The sequence below is a fragment of the Balaenoptera musculus genome, chromosome 7 (genome assembly GCF_009873245.2).
Source record: "Balaenoptera musculus isolate JJ_BM4_2016_0621 chromosome 7, mBalMus1.pri.v3, whole genome shotgun sequence".
Lineage (NCBI taxonomy): Eukaryota > Metazoa > Chordata > Mammalia > Artiodactyla > Balaenopteridae > Balaenoptera > Balaenoptera musculus.
The window spans coordinates 112,550,932-112,572,668 of NC_045791.1; the positions used below are offsets into that span (position 1 = coordinate 112,550,932).

General features: G+C 66.1%; 1 protein-coding gene across 20 annotated transcripts in view; it reads right to left on the minus strand.

The window, feature by feature from the left end:
* The window catches only part of KIF1A (kinesin family member 1A), a 91,842-nt gene that overhangs the window by 23,855 nt on the left and 46,250 nt on the right, over positions 1–21,737 (minus strand). For 11 of the 20 annotated variants that reach the window (XM_036858383.1, XM_036858382.1, XM_036858378.1 and 8 more), the window contains 15 exons: positions 21,621–21,727; positions 20,648–20,731; positions 18,721–18,901; positions 18,566–18,638; positions 18,275–18,368; positions 17,371–17,519; positions 16,830–17,008; positions 15,304–15,441; positions 7,675–7,793; positions 5,343–5,428; positions 4,486–4,624; positions 4,128–4,296; positions 3,903–3,993; positions 2,426–2,544; positions 1,232–1,287 (listed from right to left, as the gene is read on the minus strand). In XM_036858383.1, coding sequence (XP_036714278.1) covers positions 1,232–1,287; positions 2,426–2,544; positions 3,903–3,993; positions 4,128–4,296; positions 4,486–4,624; positions 5,343–5,428; positions 7,675–7,793; positions 15,304–15,441; positions 16,830–17,008; positions 17,371–17,519; positions 18,275–18,368; positions 18,566–18,638; positions 18,721–18,901; positions 20,648–20,731; positions 21,621–21,727 — 1,784 coding nt within the window. Of the gene's footprint in view, positions 1–1,231; positions 1,288–2,425; positions 2,545–3,902; positions 3,994–4,127; positions 4,297–4,485; positions 4,625–5,342; positions 5,429–7,674; positions 7,794–14,339; positions 14,613–15,303; positions 15,442–16,829; positions 17,009–17,370; positions 17,520–18,274; positions 18,369–18,565; positions 18,639–18,720; positions 18,902–20,647; positions 20,732–21,620; positions 21,728–21,737 lie in introns of all 20 variants that reach the window. The other 9 variants (XM_036858374.1, XM_036858372.1, XM_036858371.1 and 6 more) reach the window with 1 other exon arrangement.

Here is a 21,737-nt window from a genome sequence, read left to right on the forward strand (position 1 = left end):
CACACCTGGGCACAGGCCTCTGAAGAGGGCAGCGCTTGAGCCCCACAGAAGCAGCAGGACAGAGGAGCCCTGCCTGCTCGGAGGCCACACGACCCGCCCAGGATCCTCCGCTACACCACCCTCACCCTCAGCCACTGCGCCAGCCCAGGCACCTGCCTCCAGCTCAAGGGGCCCCGGCCCTTGGCTCCCACTGCCCTCCACGGCCCCTCCTCTGGGCCAGCCCAGAGGCCGCTCCTCCATCAAGTCCCACCTGAGCCCCACTGCTCCACTACAAATGTGCATCTGGGTGTCCCCCTGGAGGCTGCAGGGAAGGCTGAACAGCCCAGGAAACATAAGGGGCCAACCTAAGACCCACAGAGAGGCCAAGAATAATGTCCACAAGTGGTCAGCAGGCCTGGAGGGGCTGGCGTGCATCCCCGAGGCACCCTCAGTCCACAGACCACCATCTTACGGGGACTCTGGGGCGGGAATGCAAGGGTCACCGCGGACGCGGCCCAGGAAGCAGCAGACGCACCTCCTGCATGGCCCCCCTTGGGCACCCATGCCGGGGACAATGCCCCCCAACCTCAAGGCGGGTTCCTGGGCTGCGAGGGCCTCAGCTGCACCGCCCGCCCCAGTGCTGACGCTCCAACCTTCTAGTGACTGTGTCCCTGGGCTTCAGCTTTTGTCGTGAGGGCAGGAAAAAACCCTATAACCCCTTTTAACTAAAATCCACCCGATCTCAAGAGCTCTTCCTCCTCCCACCTGCTCCTGGGGCTCTGGGTGCCAGGCAAGGGTGCTGACCGTCCGGTGCTCTTCGTCCAGGGGCCCCACTGGCTTGCCCACCACCAGCCTCAGCCTCCCGTGGACCAGCTTCCTGGTCTGCCTTCCACCCCAAACCTTGTCCATCCTGCGAGAGTCAGCTCAGATGTCCCGGCACCACTGAAGCCCCTGCCCCCCACTGTCGGTGCCGGGCAGCCTCACGGGACTCTGGGCAGGCACCACCTGACCGTTGCCCTGCTGCCCTGTGTGTGCCGAGGAGTAAAGGATGTCCCTGTACCTTCGCCCTGTGCCCCCCGCTCCAGTGTGAGCCCCTTCCTCCGTGGGGACCCCATGAGGCCCAGCAGGGGCAGGGTGGCCCCAGGAGGCCGGGAGAGCACCGACCCATCACCAGGACTGCGCTCGGCCTTGGAGGGGCCGCCTACACGGGCACCCACTTGCCCAGGCGTGCACCCACGAGGGCCCCGCCTACCTGGCTTGGACAGTGGCATGACCCGCGGGAAATGGCGGCGCGAGGGCCTCAGGGGGCTGTGGGGACAGAAGCAGCAGTGTGAGGTGACCAGAGACTGGCGCCTGCAGGACCCCAAGCTGGAGCGGGCAGCCGGGGGCAGGGGCTGGCCGGGGAGGCTAGCAGGCTGCCGACGCCAAGCCCGGGTCTCCTTCCCTCTCTCCTTCCCTCCCTCCCTCCCTCCCTCCCTCCCTCCTTCCCTCCCTCCTTCCCTCCTTCCCTCCCTCCCTCCCTCCCTCCCTCCCTCCCTCCCTCCTTCCCTCCTTCCCTCCCTCCTTCCCTCCCTCCTTCCCTCCTTCCCTCCCTCCTTCCTCCCTCCCTCCCTCCCTCCCACAGGGCCTGGGCAAGGCCCGGCCTCAGGCCCTCCGCCAGCTCGGAGCGAGAGGGGGGCCCCGCAGGACCCTAGAGCCCACCTGGGAGGCCCCACGAGGCCCCGAGAAGCGGGGCAAGGGCCAGGGGCTCCCAGGACAGGGCCCCCTTGGCACTCCCAAGGACAGACAAGGCTCCTGGGGCCAAATGCCCCGATACCAGCTCCTCGCTGGGCCCTCTCTTTCCCCGACACCCCAGATGCTTTGCTCTGGGTCCCTCATGTCAGCTGAGAGGAGAGATGGAGGTGACAACAGGGGGTCCCACTGTCCCTGATGCCCGTCGGCTGTTCCCCCCACGCTCCGGGTGGGGTGGCCTCAGAGGGGACTCGCCCGACCCATCAAGTGAGCCCCCGGCAGGTTGCAGCAACGAGGGAGCAGACGAAGGGCCCTCATTCAGTCTGGGGAGCTGAGGACTCCGGGACGCTTCGGCGGAGTTCTCGGGGGGCCACAGAAGCCGTCTCCCCGTGGGCCACCCCGGCCTCCTCCAGCCCAGCACCCGGCTCCCCTCGTCCCCAGGATGCAGTCTGTGCGCAGCCTAGGCTGAGGTTCTGACAGCGACGGTCTTTAAGAAACCCCTCCTCAGTCCTCAGGGGTCATCTCTGACCCGCTCTGGGTCCTGCCGACCCGGGAAACCGGCCGCCCGTAGGCAGGGAGACAGGTGTTGGGAGGCGCACGGCTCTGCAGCCGCCACACCAGGCCCGTCCAGGGCACGGGCCGACCCTGCTGGCCAGGAGGTGGAGAGGCCCTGACCCCCATGACACCCTGACCCCCCTGACCCGGGGCCGCTGACCTGAGCACGTCCTTGCAGAGGGGCGGGAATGGGTGCTGCTGGTAGTGACCGAAGACCTCGAACACGATGGGCTGGCTCTTGATGTACTCGATGAAGGACTTGGTCACCTCCACTGCGATCTGGAGGGAGGTGTGGTCAAGTGGGGGAAGGAGAGGCACAGAGATAAGTGCCCAGCCTCCACAAAGGACCCAGCACTCCAGGCCCAAATTGGAGACCCCCAGCCGGGCTGACCTCTGCCCACGAGGGGGGGCAGTGCTCCTTGCCTAGGTCTGTCCAGCCCACCTCTCCTACCGTCACACTCCCAGTGGACAGGCCACCGGGCAGCGGCCCTAGGGCTCGCTCCCCAGGACAGATGGGGCTGGGGGCCACTAGGCTCAGCTGCTCTTTCAGAACACGGAGCTGGAGGGGCCTCTGTGATCCGCTCTGACCCTTCTCGGGCCCTCGCCCACTCACCAAGAGTTATGGGTTGAATTGTGTCCCCCCTGATTCACATGCTGAAGTCCTAACTGCCCCCCCGCACGCATGTTTAGAGACAGGGTCTTCACAGAGGTGATCAAGTTAGAATGGGGCCCAATCCAACATGACTGGTGTCCTTGTAAGAAGGGGACGTTTGGGCACAGGCACGGATGAAGAGATGACGTGAGGACACAGGAAGAAGACGGCCGTCTACGAGCCAAGGAGAGAGGCGGGGACAGATTCTCCATTACAGCCTCAGAGGGAACAGCCCTGCCCACCTGGATCTTGGGCTTCCAGCCTCCAGGGCTGAGAGGTGCTAAGTCTTTGCTGTTGAAGCCCCCAGGGTGTGGGGCTCTGCTGGAGCAGCCAGGAAAGGAATCCACCAAGCACACCTTCAGACCTGGCGTCACTTCACTGCCTTAGAAACCATGGGAGCCCCTCTTCCCTGAGGGTCAGGACAGGCTATAGTCCGCAAGGCCCTCCTGAGCAAGGTCCCTGTGCCTGCTTAGGCCACACCCCCACAGCCGGGCAGCCCAGGGTCAAACTCACAGTCCCTGGCCTGGCCCCTGAGGCCTTGCCACCTGACAGTTTCCGTCATGGCCCCATTTTCCTGCCTCACACCAGAAAGTCCCTGCTCTCCTGACAGCCTGACTTGGAGACACTCCCCGGCCTGGAGCTTTCCTGGCCTCTCGGGCGTCTGGCCGGGCATCCTGCAGCTCTCCGTGTGCCCTGCCCCGGCCTCAGCCCCAGCACCAGGCCAGGGTGGCCTCGCCGGGCACCCCAAAAACTGCTCATCCACATCTGCCCAAGGCTCACTGCAGGGAGCCCTCGGGGGCTCTGATCTGCCCCCACCCCCAGTCTTAAACCCACCAAGGCCCCCAGTGCCCAGGACAGGGCTGGTGCTCAAAAGAGAGAGAAGCAGTGACAAAGAGAATGAATGAAGCTCAGGGAGCCCGCACAAAGCCCCGGCCCCCAGGAGGGGCCGATCATGGCGGGGGAGAGGGGGGCTCTAAGGACGTACGTTTTGGACGTGGTAGAAGCCGAGTGGGGGCCCCCTCCCCGTGTTCTTCAGGGGCTCCGTAGAGAAGGCCTCGTCATGGCGATGGATGAAGCTGTGAACGAGGAGGAGATGTTTGGCGGGTGTGGGGCCTGAGCACGGGGACCCACAGCCTCCAGGGGGTCAGCAGGTGCCCCCCGCACCTTGCCGAGACCCACCCGCACAGCCCGGCCCCGGTACAAGACTCACTTGAACTGGCAGAAGATGTCGGCGTATTCGGCGGAGATGCTGGACGCCTGCAGGACGGTCACGCGGAAGGTGAAGGTGCTGCCCAGGCCGAGGTGGTCCAGGGCGGCATCCAGGGGCCCATCCAGGGCGGCTTTCTCGGGGCTGTCCAGGAGGCCCTCCGGGGTCACCGCTGCTGGGAGCCAAGGGCAGAGGGGCATGGCGGGACCCGAAGGGGCTAGAGCCCGGGCTCAAGGGCTGGGCTTCACCACCCGTGCCGGCTAAGAGGCGGGGAGGGGGTGGGGGGAACGAGGAGGAACTCCAGGCCCTCGCGGGGCTGGGCCGTGTCCCAGAGCCTGTCCCAGCAGCCGCGGGGACCCACCTGAGCAGGTGTTGTTGTTGACCTCATCGGCCGAGGGCCCCGCGTCAGCGCCCTGGCCCTGGCCCTCCACGATCCGCAGCTCCTCCTGGGAGGTCCCTGAGCGGGACATCCCCACCACGGGGCAGGACTCGGACTGGAACTGTGTGGGCAGGGGACAGAGTCAAACAGAGCCGGCCTGGGTGCGGCCACTAGAGCCGCGTCGAGGACCGGAAGCCTCGTTCCAGGCCTGCCCTGCCGTGGGCGGCAGCCACCTCCCCAGACCTGTCTCCCATGCTGTCATGGCCTATGTTAGTCTACCAAGTGGAAAAGGAAGGTGGGAAACGGTCTCTGGCCTTAAGTTCTGTCCCCTCTCCCCAGCCAGTACCCCTCCCTCAGCTCCTCCCCGCCGTGGGCAGGACGCAGTGAGACTCTCCCACTGGCTATCAGGGCCCTGGCCAGGTACCCCGCCACCAGGTGCCCCCATAGCCTCTGCTGCCCCGTCCGTGCCCCCCGTGCCCCCGCATTCTCTGCCCGATGCCCTCTGCCCCTCCTGTGCGCCCCCAGCATTGACGACCCCTCCAAGAGGGACCGCTGGGGGGCTCTGGGCCCAAGACCTCAGAAGCACTGAGGTTCAGGGTGGGGCGGTGGGTGGCCGGGTGGTGTCAGGTTAGGAAAGGGCCTAGAGGAGAGAGAAGGAGCTGCCGGCTCCGGGGAGCACCGAGCGGGACCCCCCTCTCTGCCCTCTCGCCTGAGAGCAGAAAGGGGAGCCCTGGAAGAAAGATACTGTCTACTGTTCCCCCGAGTGAGGCCCGGAGCGCTAAGGTCGGGCTGGAGGCCTGTCTAGTGGCGTCCACGGCTGCACCACCCTTGCACGCTACCTTCTCAAAATGCTGGTCGTCAAAGGAGATTTTGGCGGTTCCCGACTGGCGGACGCCGGAGCCGTAATCAGGGGCCTCTTCGTCGGCTGAAATGGGAATGGAGCAGGTGGTCAGGGCCCAGCTTGCCCCCCGGTGGGAGTGGCAGAGCTGCCCGGTGCGGGGAGGGCACGGGAACCAGGACGGGTTCTGACCCACTTTGGGGGGAACCCCGACACTGTCAACTGGCTCTGGAAGAACGAGGGCACCACCCTGGGCACACTGACCCCCAGCCTGTGCTAGCCCAGGGGCCAGAGGCAGCCACGTCCTCAGCACGGCCTGCTCTGATGGGCCCGCGAACTCCACATTTTCAAAACAAAACCTTCAACCCCTGCCCCTCTCCCCCCCCAGCCCCGCCCACCCTCCCCCACCTGTCCTGGCCCAGACTCAGATGCTCCAGCAGAACCCAGGGGCCCTCCAGGCCCTACCTCCCCCTCAGCAGGGCCTGCCCCACCAGGTCCTCCTGGCTTCCTCTGGGAATCGCACCTGTCCTTCTGCCGCCACCGTCACCCATCTGGACACTCAGTGTCCCACACGCTCTCACACCCCCTCCTTCACAGAGTTTGGGATTCCCCGCTGTGCTTGGGACAAAACCCTAACCCAACCCTATTCCTGCTGCCTAAAGGACCCCAGATCTGACTTCCCACAGACTCCCTGGCCCCCAAGTCCAGCCACTCTGGCTAAATGCCACCCCAGCAGACTTCACAGACCCCAGGGGGCTCCAACCCTCTGTTCCGCGGCCTTGTCAGGGTGCTAACACCACCATGCTCTCCACCCTGGCTGCCCGAGGGGCCGTGGCTCTGTCCCACCATCACCCAGGGCTGGCCCAGGGCCTGTGCACAGCAGGGCTCCGTGTTGGGAGACTGGATCAGCCGACCCCTGCCATGGTCGAGGGCAGGGGCAGGTGTGACTTCTGAGACCGCTGAAACAACACCCTGCGGCTTTGTAAAGTTCCCTCTCTTCCACCACAGCCACTAGACAGGGGACGTCAGGTGTGGCCCAAGCACAGACAGCGTCGACCTATAAAGCAGCCAGCTCAGTGGGATCCACTCAACAGGGCTGAGCGGGTCAGGAAGGGCCAAGGAAGAACCCAGGGAGGACAGAGCCCCCGGAGATTGCAGGGGCAGTGTCCCCGGAGGGATGAGGGTGGCACTAGATGTTCCCAGCATCCCTGTCACCTGGCTCTTCCCTAGAGCCACCCTCACCCCCCACCCCAAGCTCCCCCTTCTCAGCTGGGTCCCCAGGGGCCTCGGCACCATGGTGACATGACTGGTAGGTGCTGGAAAGAGCACCTGGAATGATGGGGTAGTGAGAATTTGGCGAGGGGGGGACCAGACATCCAGAGTGGGGTCGCGTGAGCTGTCCGGTGGGAGTACAGGCCACCCAGGTTGCTCACACTCCGAGCCTCCCTGTCTCGGCCTGGAGCCACTCCGCTGCCACACACTCTGTCTGTCCTGCCCGGTTCTGGCCCCAAGGTGCCTGGGCTGCTGAGACGTGTAGAGGAAAGAGAGTCCTGTGGAGGCGCCAGGGGCCCGAGGGCAGAGAAGGGAGGAACGGACGTTACAGTGCGAGCACCTGGCCCTCTGGCCGAGCGCTCCCACGTCTGTGTTCTCCAATGATCTCTCCACATTCCTGCCGCTCAGAAACTTCAAAGCGGATGCCATTTTCGAGGGAGCAAACCCAGGCTCAGAGGCGTTGTGTGGCTGCCACGGCCAGGAGGGGGTGCTGGGAAGGTGACTGGGCAGTGAGAGGGGGTCTGCCTCTGCAGTGAGGGGGGCTGTATCGCCAGGCCCACGGTGGAGGGGGGTGTTCATGGCCTCTGGGGACACAGGCCAGCACATAAGAGGTCAAGGGGTCTAAAGGGGGCAATGCTGGGGAGTCACGAAGGCTGGGGGGCTGCAGTGGGCAGGGCCGGAGCTAAGGGCTACAAGTCTGTGCGCCTGCCCTGGGGCTGAAATGGCGGTGGAGGGGGAGTGGCGGGGGGCACCTCTGCGCCAGGCTGGCTCCGTGGGTCCACCTGGGGCTGCCTGGTGGGAGGCCCAAGCCAGAGTGTGCTCAGACAGCCCTGGGCTCGGCCTGCACAGCCCCGGAGGCCCCAGCCGACCAGGAAGAGTCCAGGAGGCCAGAGCCAGGAGCCGGGCAGCAGGGGCTTCTCCCACAGGGAGAAACAGAGGAGGCCAGGGGCCTGGGTGGGGCTGGATGCACGCGGACCACCATGTGAGGCCCGCAGAGGTCTCCCCACCCAGGGGCCCCATCGGTGAAGGGACAGAGCCAGCCCGGGCTGCCCCGCACGCACCTGAGATGGCCTGGACGGCCACGCGGAGAAAGCCCTTCACCTCGCCCTTCTCGCTGACGATGGCCACACGGTGCACCAGGGGCACGGGGTACAGCAGGTTGCTCAGGTACACGAAGGCCCTGGGGGGAGGCAGAGGCCGCGGTCAGGGCCACCCCGCTGTGCGCTGTGACAGGCGGCAGCGGCTGCACGGCCCGGGCTCACGACACAACACTGCAAAGCAGAGCGAAGCGGACAGCCAGGGTGGCAAGCAGCAGGGCGGGTGGGCAGGCAGGGCACTGCGCTGGGCGGGGTGGGGAGAGAGGGGTCCTCGGCCGCAGAGGAGACAGGAAAAGGCGCAGGGACAGGGGGCACGGGCGCCGGCGGGAGCAGAGGCTGTGGTGAGGGGGTGGGCCAGGGCGAAGCCCACGGCCTGAGCAGAGAACAGCCGAGGAGGGAGGTTTCAGCCTGCTTCAAGGAGGAGGACCTGGGACCCGCCTCGCTGACCTACGACCCTCACGCTGGTGCTGATGTCCCCCCCGCCCCCATCTCCCCACCCATTTCCCAGTGGCCCCTGACGCTTGCTCACAGACCCCACGACGGAATACGCCTCATGATTCCCTCTGAGCCCCTCCAGGAACACAGTGGGTGGGAGCTCCATGATGTCAGCAAAGCCAGGGCACCCCCCCTCACCGGGGCCTGGGGTCCGGCTGAACGGAGCCCTGAGGACACCCCAGAAACCGCGGCACTGCCTGGCACGGCCCCACCAGCTTCCAGGGTGCCCAGAGCGCCCCCTCTCCTGTGCAGCTCAGCTGTGCACCCAGCTAGTGCCAGCACAGGCGGGACAGAGGCCACGTCACCCCGGCGGTGCCCCTCTCCCTGAGCCGGCCAACGCGTGGGAGTCACATGGGCAGCCAGGAGAACAGGGGGGTCCCTGGAAGAGCCTGTGCTGCCCTGCCGGGTGGGCGGTCTGCTGTGAGCATAGCTCCTCACCATTCGGGGCACCCTCCTTTCGGGGGGCACCCTTGCCTCCCACCCTGCTCTGCCCTCCCCTCCAGCCCAGAGGAGCAGACCTCGGCAGCCCTGAGCTCTCTGGGCTGGGGGTCCAGGGGGTGGTCCTGGGGGAGGGTCATGGCTTGGGCAGGATTTGGACAGAAAAGGGTGGGAGGCGCTGGGGAGGAAGTGCAGAGAGTGGGGTGAGGGAGGCCCAGGGCCTCGGCCAGGGATGGGGGGAGGTGGGAACACAGGTGAGAGCAGCAGGGAGGACAGTGGAGGGGAGGTGGGAGTCTGCTGGCCAGGTGGGCGCTGGCACCAGGTGCATGGCCGGTGGGGGAGGTGGAGCTGGGAGGACGGGAGGAGAGGCGTGTCATCCCAGTCACCCTGCCCCTCTCCCAGGCTGAGCCGCTGGTGTCACCCCACGCTGAGAGCTCCAGGGTCCCCACTCTGGACCCCCTGTGGTGAGAGGCACGGGGAGGGGCCCTTCCCCGGGGGCCCTGATTACAGGCCCTGGTGTCCCCTCTCAGCTGGGCTCCTGATCTTGCCGTGTCTTCCCGCCACCCTCCCCCCGCAGGAGGTCGGAAATCTGAGCACCGTCCTGGCTTTTATCTCAGATCTATGAGTTCTACCTCAAAACTCTCTCTGAGATCCGCCACCCAGCCCATCACCCCTGGCCTCCCTCCCGCTTCCTTCACGGCCTCCACAGCCGCCAGAGGGGACTCGAGGCGTGACCAGACCCGCACCCGCCGTGGCCCCCAAGCTCTTTGCATCCAAGAGGCACCTGAGCCCCTGCGGCAGCCCCGCCCGCCCCGCTCAGGCCCCCGGCGCCCATCTCCCTGCTCCTGCCACTGCCCCCAGCCGCTCCCATCTCCGCATCCAGGCCGCCTTCTGCACGGCTCTCCCTGTTTGTCTGAATTCACTAGTAGGCCCATCTCTGTTGACTGCTTTTCGCTTTCTGGGCACCCACAGGCCAAGGCAGGCCCCAGTCAGGGGAGGGTGTGCTGCCTCCCGGGCCTGAGTGTTATCCGGGCCGCCCTCCTGGGGCTAGAAGAAGCCCCTCTTCCCCAGCACAGTGCCCCTTCCTTCCACGAACTCTTTGGGGGCAGCGTGTAGATGGATCGCGCGGCGGTTGGCGGGGGCCTGGGGCTCCACTGCCCCAACCACCCACTAAGGCGAGCCCCAGCCCTGGTCCCGAGAGGACACTGAGGCCCAGAGAGCGGAAGCCCTCGCCACAGCAGCAGAGGGCGCCAGCAGGCAGGGGCCGACCGGGGTGGGCTGCTGGCCTCGCCCAGCACCTGCCTCGGGACGGGACGGCGGTGGCCTTCCCTTGCCGGGCACCTGGGCTCCTGGCCAAGGGCCTTTGATTGACATTGGGAGTGGGAAGGGGGCTACCATGAAACGAGCAAAGTCATGAGGTCCAGAAGGGGAAACGGAGGGGGCCCAGGACTCAGGCCGTGGGAAGAGGTGCAGACCCTGCTCGGCCCCTGCACCCGGAGGCCTGTCCCCTGGGTTGGGGCACCGCCCAGCCACCCCACCCTGCCTGAGAGCGCTTACGGAACTAGGTAGGACAGCCCCAAGCTGCACGGCCAAGTCAGCACCCACCCTCCAGCAGGTGCAGGACCTCTTCCCCAGGGCAGGACCCCTTCCCCGGGGCACTGCCCGCTGCAGAAAGCCGGGTGTCGGGAGGCTCCCAGGAGCCCCAGGCACGGCCGAAGGGAGGGGCCGCGGCCTGCCCACTCCACCCGCAGCCTACAGGGAACCCACAGGAGGACCCTCAGGAAAGGCGGGGACACCTCTGGTTGTGGGCTAGGTGAGGGCATGGTGCCAGGCATGGGGGTGCTTAATCAGCACAGCTTGCCCAAGGGAGAGTTTAAGGGCTGTCCAGGGCCACCTGGCCAGAAGGGAAAGCCAGGCTCAGGGCCGCTTCAAAGCCCCCGGCCCACCCAGGGCTGCCTTCCTGAAGGGTCAGGGGGCAATTCCACAGGGGCTTCGAGCTCCCAGAAGGCCACTCACAGCACCCTGGAGGCGACCCGGGACCGCCCCTGAGGGGCAGTAACGGAGGGGCAGGAGGTTATCCCTCCCCTTTTGAGTCCGCAAAGGCCAGGCCAGAGGGAATCTGAGGCACTGCACAGAGAAGTAAACTGAGGCAGGCGCCAGACCCAGCCCAGGTCATAGGCGAGGCCAAGGCAGGCGGGCCCCCTCCTGGCTCCCCCCCAGGGCCTCACTGCTCCACCAACCTACTGTGGTCTCCTGGGGGGCGCTTTCTGCCACATGACCCACCCGTGGGCACAGACGCCAGGGTCCCACACATCAGAGGGGGCTGCGCCCCTCGTGTCCCAAGGCTCAAACAATCCCATTGGCAGCCCGCGAGACTTAAAACTCCGGTGAAAAAACCGTCTGCGCCTGCCCCTCCAAGCTCACGGGGGAGGCACTGGAGCCCCCAGCACCCCGGGCGGCAGGTGCGCCCGCGTCTCCTCCGCTCACATCCCAACACAGAGACCAGGGCCCCCTCCAATGACACGTCTTATTTGGATTGGCTGCGTCTTTCTCTCTTAGGGGCACAACTACGGTGCCGGAGAGCTAAGACGTCATGCTAGAGCTGGTGAAATACGCCATTCCTGCCCCATTTCACAGGTGAGGAGATGGAGGCTCAAGGACATTAAGGAAGTTGCTGGCAGCAGAGCCCCAGCTGGGATGAGACCCCACAGGCTGGCTCCTGTGCGGCTCCCAACCGTGTGGACACCACGCTCCATTCCCCACCGGCTTAATTAACGCAGCTCATTAATTAAGTAAATCAAGCCTTTCTTGGTCTTTCAGGATTTCCCCAAGTGAGAGGGGCGAGAAAGCCCAGACACTTCTGGCATTGAAAACTGCCAGGGCCGGGGGCCCCGAGGGACCCCTTGGTTGGAGGTTGGGTTTTACAATGAAAAAGACGCCTGGAACCCACGGCCACGCCCACCCTCTCTGAACTTCGTTACTCGCCTGTGGACGGCCTGCTCTCACGCTCGCTGGGGCGCCCAGGTGGGTTCGCGCGCAAATCCAGCTGCGGCTCTGGGGCCGGTGCTCCCAGAGGCGGAGGAAGCCACACTGCATACTCTCTCCTTCCTGCTGCCCCTGGTCCCCGTCTGACCGGTGACAGTGACCGGTGCACTCATCCAGGAGGGACCCCTGGGGCCCAGCAGCCACGGCCCCTGCTGGCAGCACCAGCCTCGAGGGCAGGGGGCGGGGGCCGGAAGACCCCAGGCCCACCCCGCCCGGCAGCCCCAGAACTTGAGGGGATGGGGCCCACGCTGCAGAAGCTGGGCCTCCCCCTCACTGCCCACCAGGTGCCAGAAACAACCTGACGTCAGCACCCGCCCCCCTGGGCCAGAACAGCCCAGCCCTGTCCAGAGGACCCTGCCGGCCACGGCGCACCTACCCGCACACGGGGTGGCTCGGAGCCTCGCGGGTGACGATTCGGGCTGAGCGGCTCGGCACGCAGAGCGCACCCAGCTGGGAGCTGAGGGCTCGGCCTCGCCAGCCCAGATGGCACAGAGCGGACACGGCGGGTCAGTGCTTTTCCACCCAGAGTCTTGAACACATCCCTTGGGCGGTCGCCAGTCCCCCTTCCCCGGGACCCTCCATCCCAGACAGTCACGCCCTCGCCTTCCTCTCTCTGCAGCCCACCCGCCTTCTGAAAGCCACGGCCCGAGCAGGGAGGATCATCGGGGAAAACTGAGCCCCCAGGCCCACTTCCTCCACCTGGATTGGCCCATCTCACCTCCCAGTTCACTGGCACCCAGACCGCCAGAGGGAGAGGCCCCCTGGGGGGCTGACCCTGGACTTGGGTGAGGAGCCCCGGGTCAGGACGGGGGAGGCCCCTGCCAGGGGCCCTGTTCACAGAGGTGAGGGCACCTTGAAGCAGGCTGAGACCCGCCGGAGAGAGAGGAGGTGGCAGAGCCGGGGCTGAGTGTGGGGCAGCGCTAACCACGAGATTGGTGAGGTGCAGACGCATGCTGGGGCCCGGAAAGCCTGTCCGAAGGGAGACAAGAGTGGGCGCCCCAATTTTGCTTAAGCTTTGGAGAGAGAGCCAGCAGCTACCAGAGGGAGAAAAGGAAACCAAAGACGGGGTCCTTCTCAGTGCCTGGGCCTGCACAGCTGCTGCGCGGGAAAAGCCAATTCTTGCCAAACCAAAAAGATCAGGACGTTTCCAGATGAAGCCCCTCGCAGACCGCCGCCGTGGGGAGCTGGCCTCTCACTCGTGGCTTTGGTTTGGCTTGGTGGTTTTGTCACATCCCAGATCCACAGAGGGGGGAATGTCGGAAGGACCCAGCTCTTTCCGGCTGAGACTGCAAGAGCCCACCCCCATTTCTCCCGGTGTCCTCGCCCCCGTGTGCCCTGACCCCACACCTGCCTGGCACCCGGCAACCCTCGCCCTAGCGGCCGGGCTTTCCGAGAGGCCTGCGTGGAGCTGGCCCTGGGGCCGCACCTCCCGCTCGGGCTCAGCAGAGCAGGAAGCCCGGCCGGGGCGTCTCGGAGAGAGCCACGCGGTTCTGTCCAGTGGGCCAGCATCTCACACTCAGGGAAGACTAATCAGAATAAATCCATGACGCGCCAGCTGAGAACCTGCTTCCTTCCAAGAGGAACCAGTGGGGCCTTCACTCCATCACCCGCACCCAAGGGCTCCCAGTGCAAACCCCGCTATCTGGGGACCAGCCTCTGTCTTCAGCTTTCAGTACTGGTGCTCCAAGGTCAAGACTTCCAAAAACTTCCATCAGTCTAGCCCAAGGAAGCAATCTCAAACTCCTAAAGAGGTTGCTGTTAAAATTATCTTACACCTTTGCGTATATGCAAATTCAGTTTTTGTGAGCTGAATTTCCTACTACGACTACAGCTAGGTTTCTAGGCCTTTCCTTCACCTTCTTGCTTGCATTCCATTCCATGGTAATAGACATAAGGATGGACTGTATACGCCCAACCTGCCTGCAGGGCGGGGGACCCCGCTCCCCCCCTGAACTTGACCTCTCTCCTCTGTCCAGGAAACTGAATCATGGGCTCCTCTGCAAAGGGCACTTTCCCATGAGGGCACGCAGCCACCGGCACCGTCTCCGGCACTGACGGCCTGGGGGTCAGGAGGAACAGGACGCCCTCACCTTTAGACAGAGACTGGCTCAAGAGAGGCCGGGCTGCCCGGGACCCAGGGCTTCAAAAGGAGGCCCTTCCACTGCCCGGGCGCCTGCCCTTCCTTCCGTGCCCCCGGGCCGGCCGGCTCCAGCTTCTGCTGCTCCTCCCACAGAGAGGGCAGGGGCCCTGGGAGCAGACCAGGACCCGCCATCTCTTTTGGAAAACAGTGGAGGGAGGGAAAGCCACCCTGGCTAGATGCATGGCTCCACCTTTCCAAATGCCCCCGTGGGCCCTGAACGGGCGGGGGCCTTGCTCTTCCCGGGTCCCGGAGGCCTCTCTGCGGAAACAGGCCCACCTGTGCGGAGCCCGTGCCCCAGGGCACCCTGCCCTCCTCCACCACTGGGGCCCGCCTCTCCCCGCCGGGCCCCTCCAGGAAGGCCAGGAGCCCTTGCGCTCCCTCACGCCCGCTCCTCGGGGAGGCCCTGCTCGCCGGGGGTCACGCCCTGACGGCGGTCAAATTGTGCCCGCAGCAGTGCTCCTGTGCAAAAGAGCTGGTTCCTTCCCAGCATGCTGTCCTCGACCTCACCAACCTTCCTACTAAACTGAACAGGGGGGGCCGGTCGTAAAACGGGTCCCGGCCGTCGCACAGCACGTGCTCCGGAAAGACGTCGTCCTCCAGGTCCTCCTCCTCCTCCTCCTCCTCCTCCTCCTCCTCCTCCTCCTCCCCCACGCTCTGCTCCTCAGCAGGCTCGGTGGCGTCGGAGTCGGGGCTCGAGAAGGTGGGGGAGGGGGTGAGAGCAGCCATGCGCTCGCTCATGCATGTGTTGAGAAGAGGGTAGCTGTTGCAGCCAGAGATGACTGAACTGGGGTTAGTACGACAAGACAGAGAGAGGTTAACGCCAGCTCCTGGGGGGCGGGCGGGGCGGGGGGGGGGCTGCCGAGGAGATCCCAAACCAAACACACAGACCGTCAAGAATGCTGCCTCGACGGGCAAGAGAGCCAAAGTGCCCGGTCCCCAGGCGTGGGAAGACACCACATGGGGGGATCAGTGTAAAGCTCCGGAAGGTTCCGGAGGGCACCGGCAGGTATGATCCTGGCCGGGTGTGGCTGAGGTCGGTGAGGGCCTCGGGAGCCTGGCTGCGTCGAGGCCTCAGAAACCATGCCCCGTGGGGGGCAGGGGCCGGGTGCAGCCCCCGGACCAGGAGACTGGGGACAGCAGGCATGGACTCAGCTCTGGGAGGACACGGCTCTGCCTCCTGCTCGCACCCCACCTGAAAGCCTGACCGAGCCTCACATTCACACACACGGACAGCTGTCACCTGACGGCCGTGGTCCCGAAGTGGGGGTGGGTGGCGATGCTGAGACCCCCTCCCTGGTCAGGGCCCACTGGTGTGTGGAGAGGACTGGCCAGGGGGCTCAGACCAGGAAGGACCAGGGCCGGGGAGTCGGGATGGAGAAAGGCGTCTGGCCGGCCCCTCCTCGTGTCGGGGCCCAACCCCTCGCCGCCCCCCACCTTCTCTCCATCTCTCAGCCCAGGGAGAGGGAGGCGCCTACCTGCCCACGAGGCGGAACCAGGGGAAGCGGTCGTAGAAGGGGTCTCCACCAGTCACCACGTTGTCACAGTCCTCGATGACGCTGGAGGGCACCTCGGCCGCCCGGTCGTACATCTCCCGCATCAGGTCCAGCCGCTGCCTGCGGGGCAGAGGTCAGCGTGGGCCCGGGCGGAGCATCCTGGGGTCTCAGGCCCAGCCCGGCTCAGGCCACAGCATCCTGCTCAGGGTCACCCACGGCTCAAGCTGGTTTGCCAGGCGGACCCTCTGGGGTCCTTGGAGTCGGCCGACTGTGGCCAAGGGGCTTGCAGTTCGCCACACGTTCCTCTCAGCCCCCGTGTTGGCCATGGGATGTCAGCCGGGGGGGTCAGTGACCAGCCACGCTCAGGATGGGGCGTCAGGGCACGGAGCCCCGGAAGCTCGGGGAGCAAAGGATGAGTGGTGAGAAGACACAGGAAACAAAGCATTTTAGAAGCTATCCCCCGGAAAACCGGCAGGTGGTGGGAGAGACGCAGACGTCTCCCTCGGGGGCTCAGGTACAACAGGAGGGACGTGGGGGGGGGACATCCGCCCTCCAAGAGCAGACGGTAGCCCAAGAGGACGGGGCAGGGGCAGGCGCGTGTTCGTGAATGCGTGTGGGTCAGTGCATGTGCCGGGGGTGGGGACCTCATAAGAAGGGAAGGCGTCTGCGTGTGAGGGTGTGTGAGTGGGACGGAGTGCGTATAAACGTGTCTCCGTGCGTGAGCGCGTCTTGACCACGTTTTTCGTTCTCTGTTTCTCATGACGTTTCGACAACTCTGGGGCCTGCCCCAACGGTGAACAGCCTGTGGGTGAGCCCACCTCCACACAAGCCACCCCACCCGCCCCTTAGCCGACTCGCACGCCAGCCGGTTCCCCAGCCCTAAATCGCCCGGGTACAGCCGGGCCTGAAGCCCGCAGGCGTTACGCTAACCAGCCACTCCTCGCTGTTCACCCTGCCCTGCTTTGCCCATGAAAACCTCGTAGAGGCCGTGGCGAGGCCCTCCCCTCCCTCCTTTGCCCCCGGACAGCCCTGTGCCCACGCGCCTCTCGTTTCTAGGGGCACTTGAGCAACATTAAAATTGTCTTCAGTGGCAAAAAGCCGTCCTGTCACCTTCACCCAGGAAAAGCCAGGCGCACGTCAGGGTGAGCGTGTGGGACCTGAGGTAGAGCCGTAGGGCAGACACCTCCCAGGACACCTGGCCGTCCTCCCTGGGCCCCCACCCAGCCCTCCTCCACCCCCCCAGGTGGAGGAGCCCCCAGCTTCCTGCAGCGCCTCACCCGCCCCTTCCTCCAAACTTTGCCACTGCTCTGGTCGAGGAGAATATGGATTCTATAACGAGGCTGGAGTAAGTAGGAACTTATTTTTTTTCGTCTGATTTTAAAAGATATCAAAACAGGAGAAAAAGCTGCCTGGACACATGAGCCCCGTGCATCCCACGTCCACCTCCGTTTCAGTGGCCTCAGCCCAGGCCCGGGGAGCAGCCCCGCCCCACTGCCCACCCGCTGCACCTGAGTTTCTCCAGCGTCCAGTAGTGGGTGGCCCCGTTCTTCTGGTCCTGGACCTCCACGGCCACAATGGTTCGGGGGAAAGGGCGAGTCTCTCGGTCTTTGGCGGCCTCTGGGGGCAGCAGGTCAGGCGGCAGTGGGGAGTACAGTGTGTCCGTAAGGAGGACAAACTGGAACTGGACCTGTGACCGGTGAGGAGGACGCCCGTCAGCCCCAGAGAGGGCGGAGCCTGGCCCTGGAAGGGCCTCTTTCCCGCTCCCAGAGATCCCGCTGCCTGTCCCTCAACCGTTCCCGGAACCTTCCCACCGGCCGCTGGAGAGGAGGCTCCACCTGCCCACCGGCCTGCCTGCGTGTCCCCCTCTGTCAGTCCCGGGCCCCCCCTCCAACTGCCCACCCTCCTCCTGGGGGCTGCAGGTCAGGGGGTCCGCCCCGCCCTCCCGGGAGGCAGAGCAGCCTGGCACCGAGGCCCGGCAGGAAGCAGGATGGGTGACGCCCGCCCTCCGAGGCGCAGACAGCGGGGGCAGGGGCAGCGGCAGGGGCCCACCTTCTTCTTGAGCTCGACGCTGATGGCGTTGGCCTCCTTGAGGAAGATGGCGTTGCCCCACAGCAGGTCCCGCAGGGACGTGAACTGGTACCATTTCCACTTCCGGAAGGCCCACAGCGCCAGCTCACACTCCCTCTCCGTCCACTGGACTGTGGGGAGAGGCGCACGTGGTCATCACGGGGCTGGGGGCTCGGGGCTCGGGTCTCCACTTTCACACTAACTGGCAGCAAGCTCTGCTGCAGGGAACGACCCTTGCGCCCGAAAGAGGCCGCCAGCTCCACCAGTGTGAGCGCCAGGGTCCTGAGAGTCGGGCTGGAGCTCAGCAAGGACCTGGGGGGCAGCAGTGGGGCGGGGGCAGGAGGGCAGACTGGGGCTTGTCCCACACACCCTCTCGGGTGGACGAGTCCAGACGGGGGAGGCCTGGTCACGTCAGCACAAAGGTCCCGACCAGCTGACCGGAGGCCGAGCTGGACGTGCACACCCTGCCCCTAAGCCATCCTCGGGCCCCGGGCAGCAAGAGGTCAGCCAGTGGGCCGCCCAAGCAAACGTTCCCACAGCGGGTCCCAAGGTGGGGAGCAGAGACATTGTCCGGGGAGGAGCACCAGCCTCCATCGGGCAGGACAGGGGTGAGTGGACGCAGGGCACCCGCCTGGGAGCGCCCACCCCGCCCCGTCCTCTTCGTGCTCCAGGCCGCCCCCGCCACAACCAGCAGGCGTGTGCACACACGTGTGCGTGTGTATGCACAGGTGCTTTCCTGCTGCAGCACAGCCTCTTAAATCCTGCCTTCAGGCCAGGGACCCCAGGGCAAAGCTGCCAACCAGCTGACCTGCAGGGAGCGGCCCGGGGCCGCCTCTTCCCTGAGACCCCTCCCCAGCCCACCTCCACGCCGGACGAGCTCCCTCACCTTCATCCCCCGGCTCCTCCTCCTCCTCGTTCACCTCCGGGTAGAACCGGGCGCCCATCTGCTTCTGCAGGGCCTCCAGCTTGCTCTCGTAGTCCTGGGCACAGACGCAAGGCCTGTGGTGCCACGTGGACACCAGACCGTCCCCAGCCCTCCCACCCGGGCCTGGGCCCAGGGCGCCCGGACGCAGCCCCACCGCAGCGAGCGCTCGGGCAGCCAAGCACAGGGCCGGGCGAGCAGGGACCCTGGGTGCCCTGAGCCCCGCGAGGGGCCTGGCGGGCGGGCCGCCCTCACCAGCCTCTGCTGCTCCAGTAGGTAAGTGGCCTCCTCGCGCTCCCGGCGGTACTGGTCCTCCAGCTCCTGGAGCCTGTAAGAGCGCGCGGGGGTGAGGGCGGGCCGGGCGACGGCGGGTTCGGGGGGCGCCCTGGCGGCAGCCCCTGGGGCCTCACCTCTGCTCCATCTCCTGCTTCATGTCGATGCCCTGCTTCTCCAGCAGCTCACGCTGGGCGAAGGCCCAGTCCACGGGCTCAGCGGGCGTCTCCGCGCAGGGCGTGCGCTCACGCTCCTGCCTTGCCTGCTCAGGGTGGTTGAACCGGAACACATGGCTCTTTCCCATGATGATGCGGTTTCCTGGGGGACGGAGGCGAGGCCAGAGTTGGTGGACCTTTGGCCTCGGGTGGTCTCGGGGGTGAGAGGGGGGAGGAGAAGGGAAAGAGGAGGAATGCAACTGGGGTCCTAGCGTTGCCCACCCCTGGGAGGGCCTCCAGCTGCCAGGAGCCGGCCCCCCGGGTCCTGTGCCCACTGTCACCCTCGCCCCCGCCGGGGGACCACCTCCTCCACCAGGACCTGAGCGGGCCTCCTCACTCTCCCCGGTTCCACCCCTCGGCCCCTCCCCTTTCAGTAGCAGCGATGTTGGCAAAACACAGTCCTGGGGCTTCTCCACGGTCCCGTCCTCTCCACAGCCCCACAGGTACCACCCCTGGGCCAGCCTGGCCTCCTGCTCCCGTGCCCTGGGCCTTGGCACTCCCCTACCCGAGGGCTGGGGTTGGCCCCCTCTTGCAGGGCCCCCTCCTGCCGGGAGCTTCCCTTCCCATCTGTCCCACCGACGGAAGCAGGGCAGGGGTCTGCATGTTTCCAGAGCCAGGGTCCACCCTGTCTGCAGGACCCTCCAGGGCACACCTGTCCCACGAGGGCAGTGCCTGCTGTCTCTGGATAGTCCTGCCGGTGGGGGTCTCTTTGGACGGCCTGGTTTCTTTCCAACTTTCTCCAGGAACCTGAGCTCTGCCTTGAGGCCTGCAGAGCTGGTTCAGCCCCACTACCCACAAGAGAACCCAGGCCTGCAGGCTGGTCCTCCCCAGGCCTCCCTCAGCTCCACCTCCAGCTCCCGAGTTCGGCCTCCCCTCCCAGCCCGGGCCCTGCCCCGAGCCCGCAAACACCAGGCCCCATCGTGAAACAACAGGGGGGAGAAGGAAACTCTGGACCTGCCCTTGGCCCAGCTCAACCGCCCCATCTCCCCACACTGGCTGCCAGGCGAGGACGCCAGCCACTGGCAGCCACACGAGGCCCATGAATCCAGGACGCGCGGTGTGTCCCTCCCTCAAAACATCCCTCGGGACCCCAAAGGCAGGACCCTGAGTCCTGGAAGCTAAAAACAAGGCCCTTCAGGGTGGCCGGAGAGGTCTGGACGTCAGGCTGCCAGGCGTTACCTCCTAGGCCTCCCATCCCCCCTGCACCTCCAGTTGGGGAAGGGGAGGGTCCCCCTCAATCTCAGCAAAGAGTCACCCCAGCCAAGTTGACACGATGGTCAGTGCTGTGTGTCAGTTTGGCCGGGCTGGGGAGCCCAACGGTGCACCTACAATCACGTGACCTCAGGACAGGAGACCACCCACCGTTACACAGGTGGGCCTCCCCCCGTCGGGTGAAAGGCCTCAGGAGCTAAACTGAGGCTTCCCTGAGGAGAAGGTCCCGCCTGTGGATTTCACACGTGCCTGTCCAGCCCTCACCGCCTCCTGAACCAATTCCATTAAATAAATCTCTGGGTAGATGGACAGACAGATCTCCAGGTGTGTTCTAGAACGTGAGGATACGAAGCCGGGGGCCGGCGTCCGGAGGCCGGTGCGGCGCGCACCCCGCTGGCCGCTCCTCCGTTCCACACCGCGCCAGTCCCACCGGGGCTCTGGGACAGGCGCCCCCCCGCCCGGAATCCCGCCTCGCCTGGCCTGCCGCGTCGACTCAGCGCTGGAGCAGCCTTCTCCCCCCAGCGCCCCGGGCCTGTGTGCTGCCCGGCTGGTGGGGGGCGGACTGGGGTGCCGCACGAGCAGGAGGGGCGCGCGTGCAGAGCGGGCGGCGCAGGGGCCACCCCTGCCCCCACTGTACCTGACCGCAGGACACTGGGCTCCGTGACTTTCTTGCCGTTGACGTAGGTGTCTGCCCCCTCACAGGGCTCCAGGGTCACCACGGCTATAGGACAGATGGGGGCACGGAGAGGAGGACCGTGAGGGGCTGTCCTCCTGGCCGCGTCCCCGTCTGAGCCCAGCAAGCCCCACTCAGGGTCGGGGGCAGGGGGCACGACCCACCTGGCCACCTGCCACCCAGGCGCGGCCCCCGCCAGGCCGCTCTCCTCCCTGTGGCACCTGGCTTGGGCCTCGAGAAGCCGGAGGGGCCTCTCAGCCCCTCACAGATGAGGAAAGTGATGCCCAGTTGGGAGGCTCACGGGCCCAAGTCAGAGGTGGGGAGGCCGTGCTGGGTGACCACCCCATCCTGCAGGGTCTCCAGGTGGGATGGAAAACAGTGGCTCACATGTCCCCAGGAGTCCCAGAGCCCCTCCTGGCTTTGTGCCCACCCACCGAGGGGAGAGAGAGCTTCGGGGACAGAATTCTGGGAGAACCAACGTCCGTTTAAGGCCACCACCCTGAAGTGGCCTGGTCACAGAGGGGACTTTGGTCACTGGTCTGCATCCCAGAGGCTGTCCAGACGCCTGCCCTGATCTCGGGGGCCGTGGGCACTGGGACAGCCCAGCAGGTGCCTTCTCGAGAAGGAAGGGTCATGCCCAGAACCGGCAGTGGGGACGGAGGCCCGAGGGCAGGCGGCCAGGGAGATGGACAGACGGCCGCTCCCAGCCCACGGGAAGGTGTGGCCTAAGAATCACCGTCCCTTCGATCCAGGCTCAGTGCCCTCCCGCCCGTGAGCACCCGAACCAGCCCCCTGTGCAGGGACGGAGCTGCATGTCCCCAGCCCAGCCTTCAGAGCACCTTTCGGGGGGGGGCGGGGGGGCTCCCGGGACTGAGTGGGGAGCCAGGAGGGCGACACCAGCAGCGCCGGGTAGGGGCGGGGCCGGGGGAGGCCATACCTTCACTGCCCCCTCGGGAGTCGCTCCGGAAGACGCAGTGCTTCTCCTTGATGAAGTGCCCGCTCAGGACTATGTCCTGCCGCTTCTCTGCGCCTTCCCGGCCCACTCTGTGTGTGT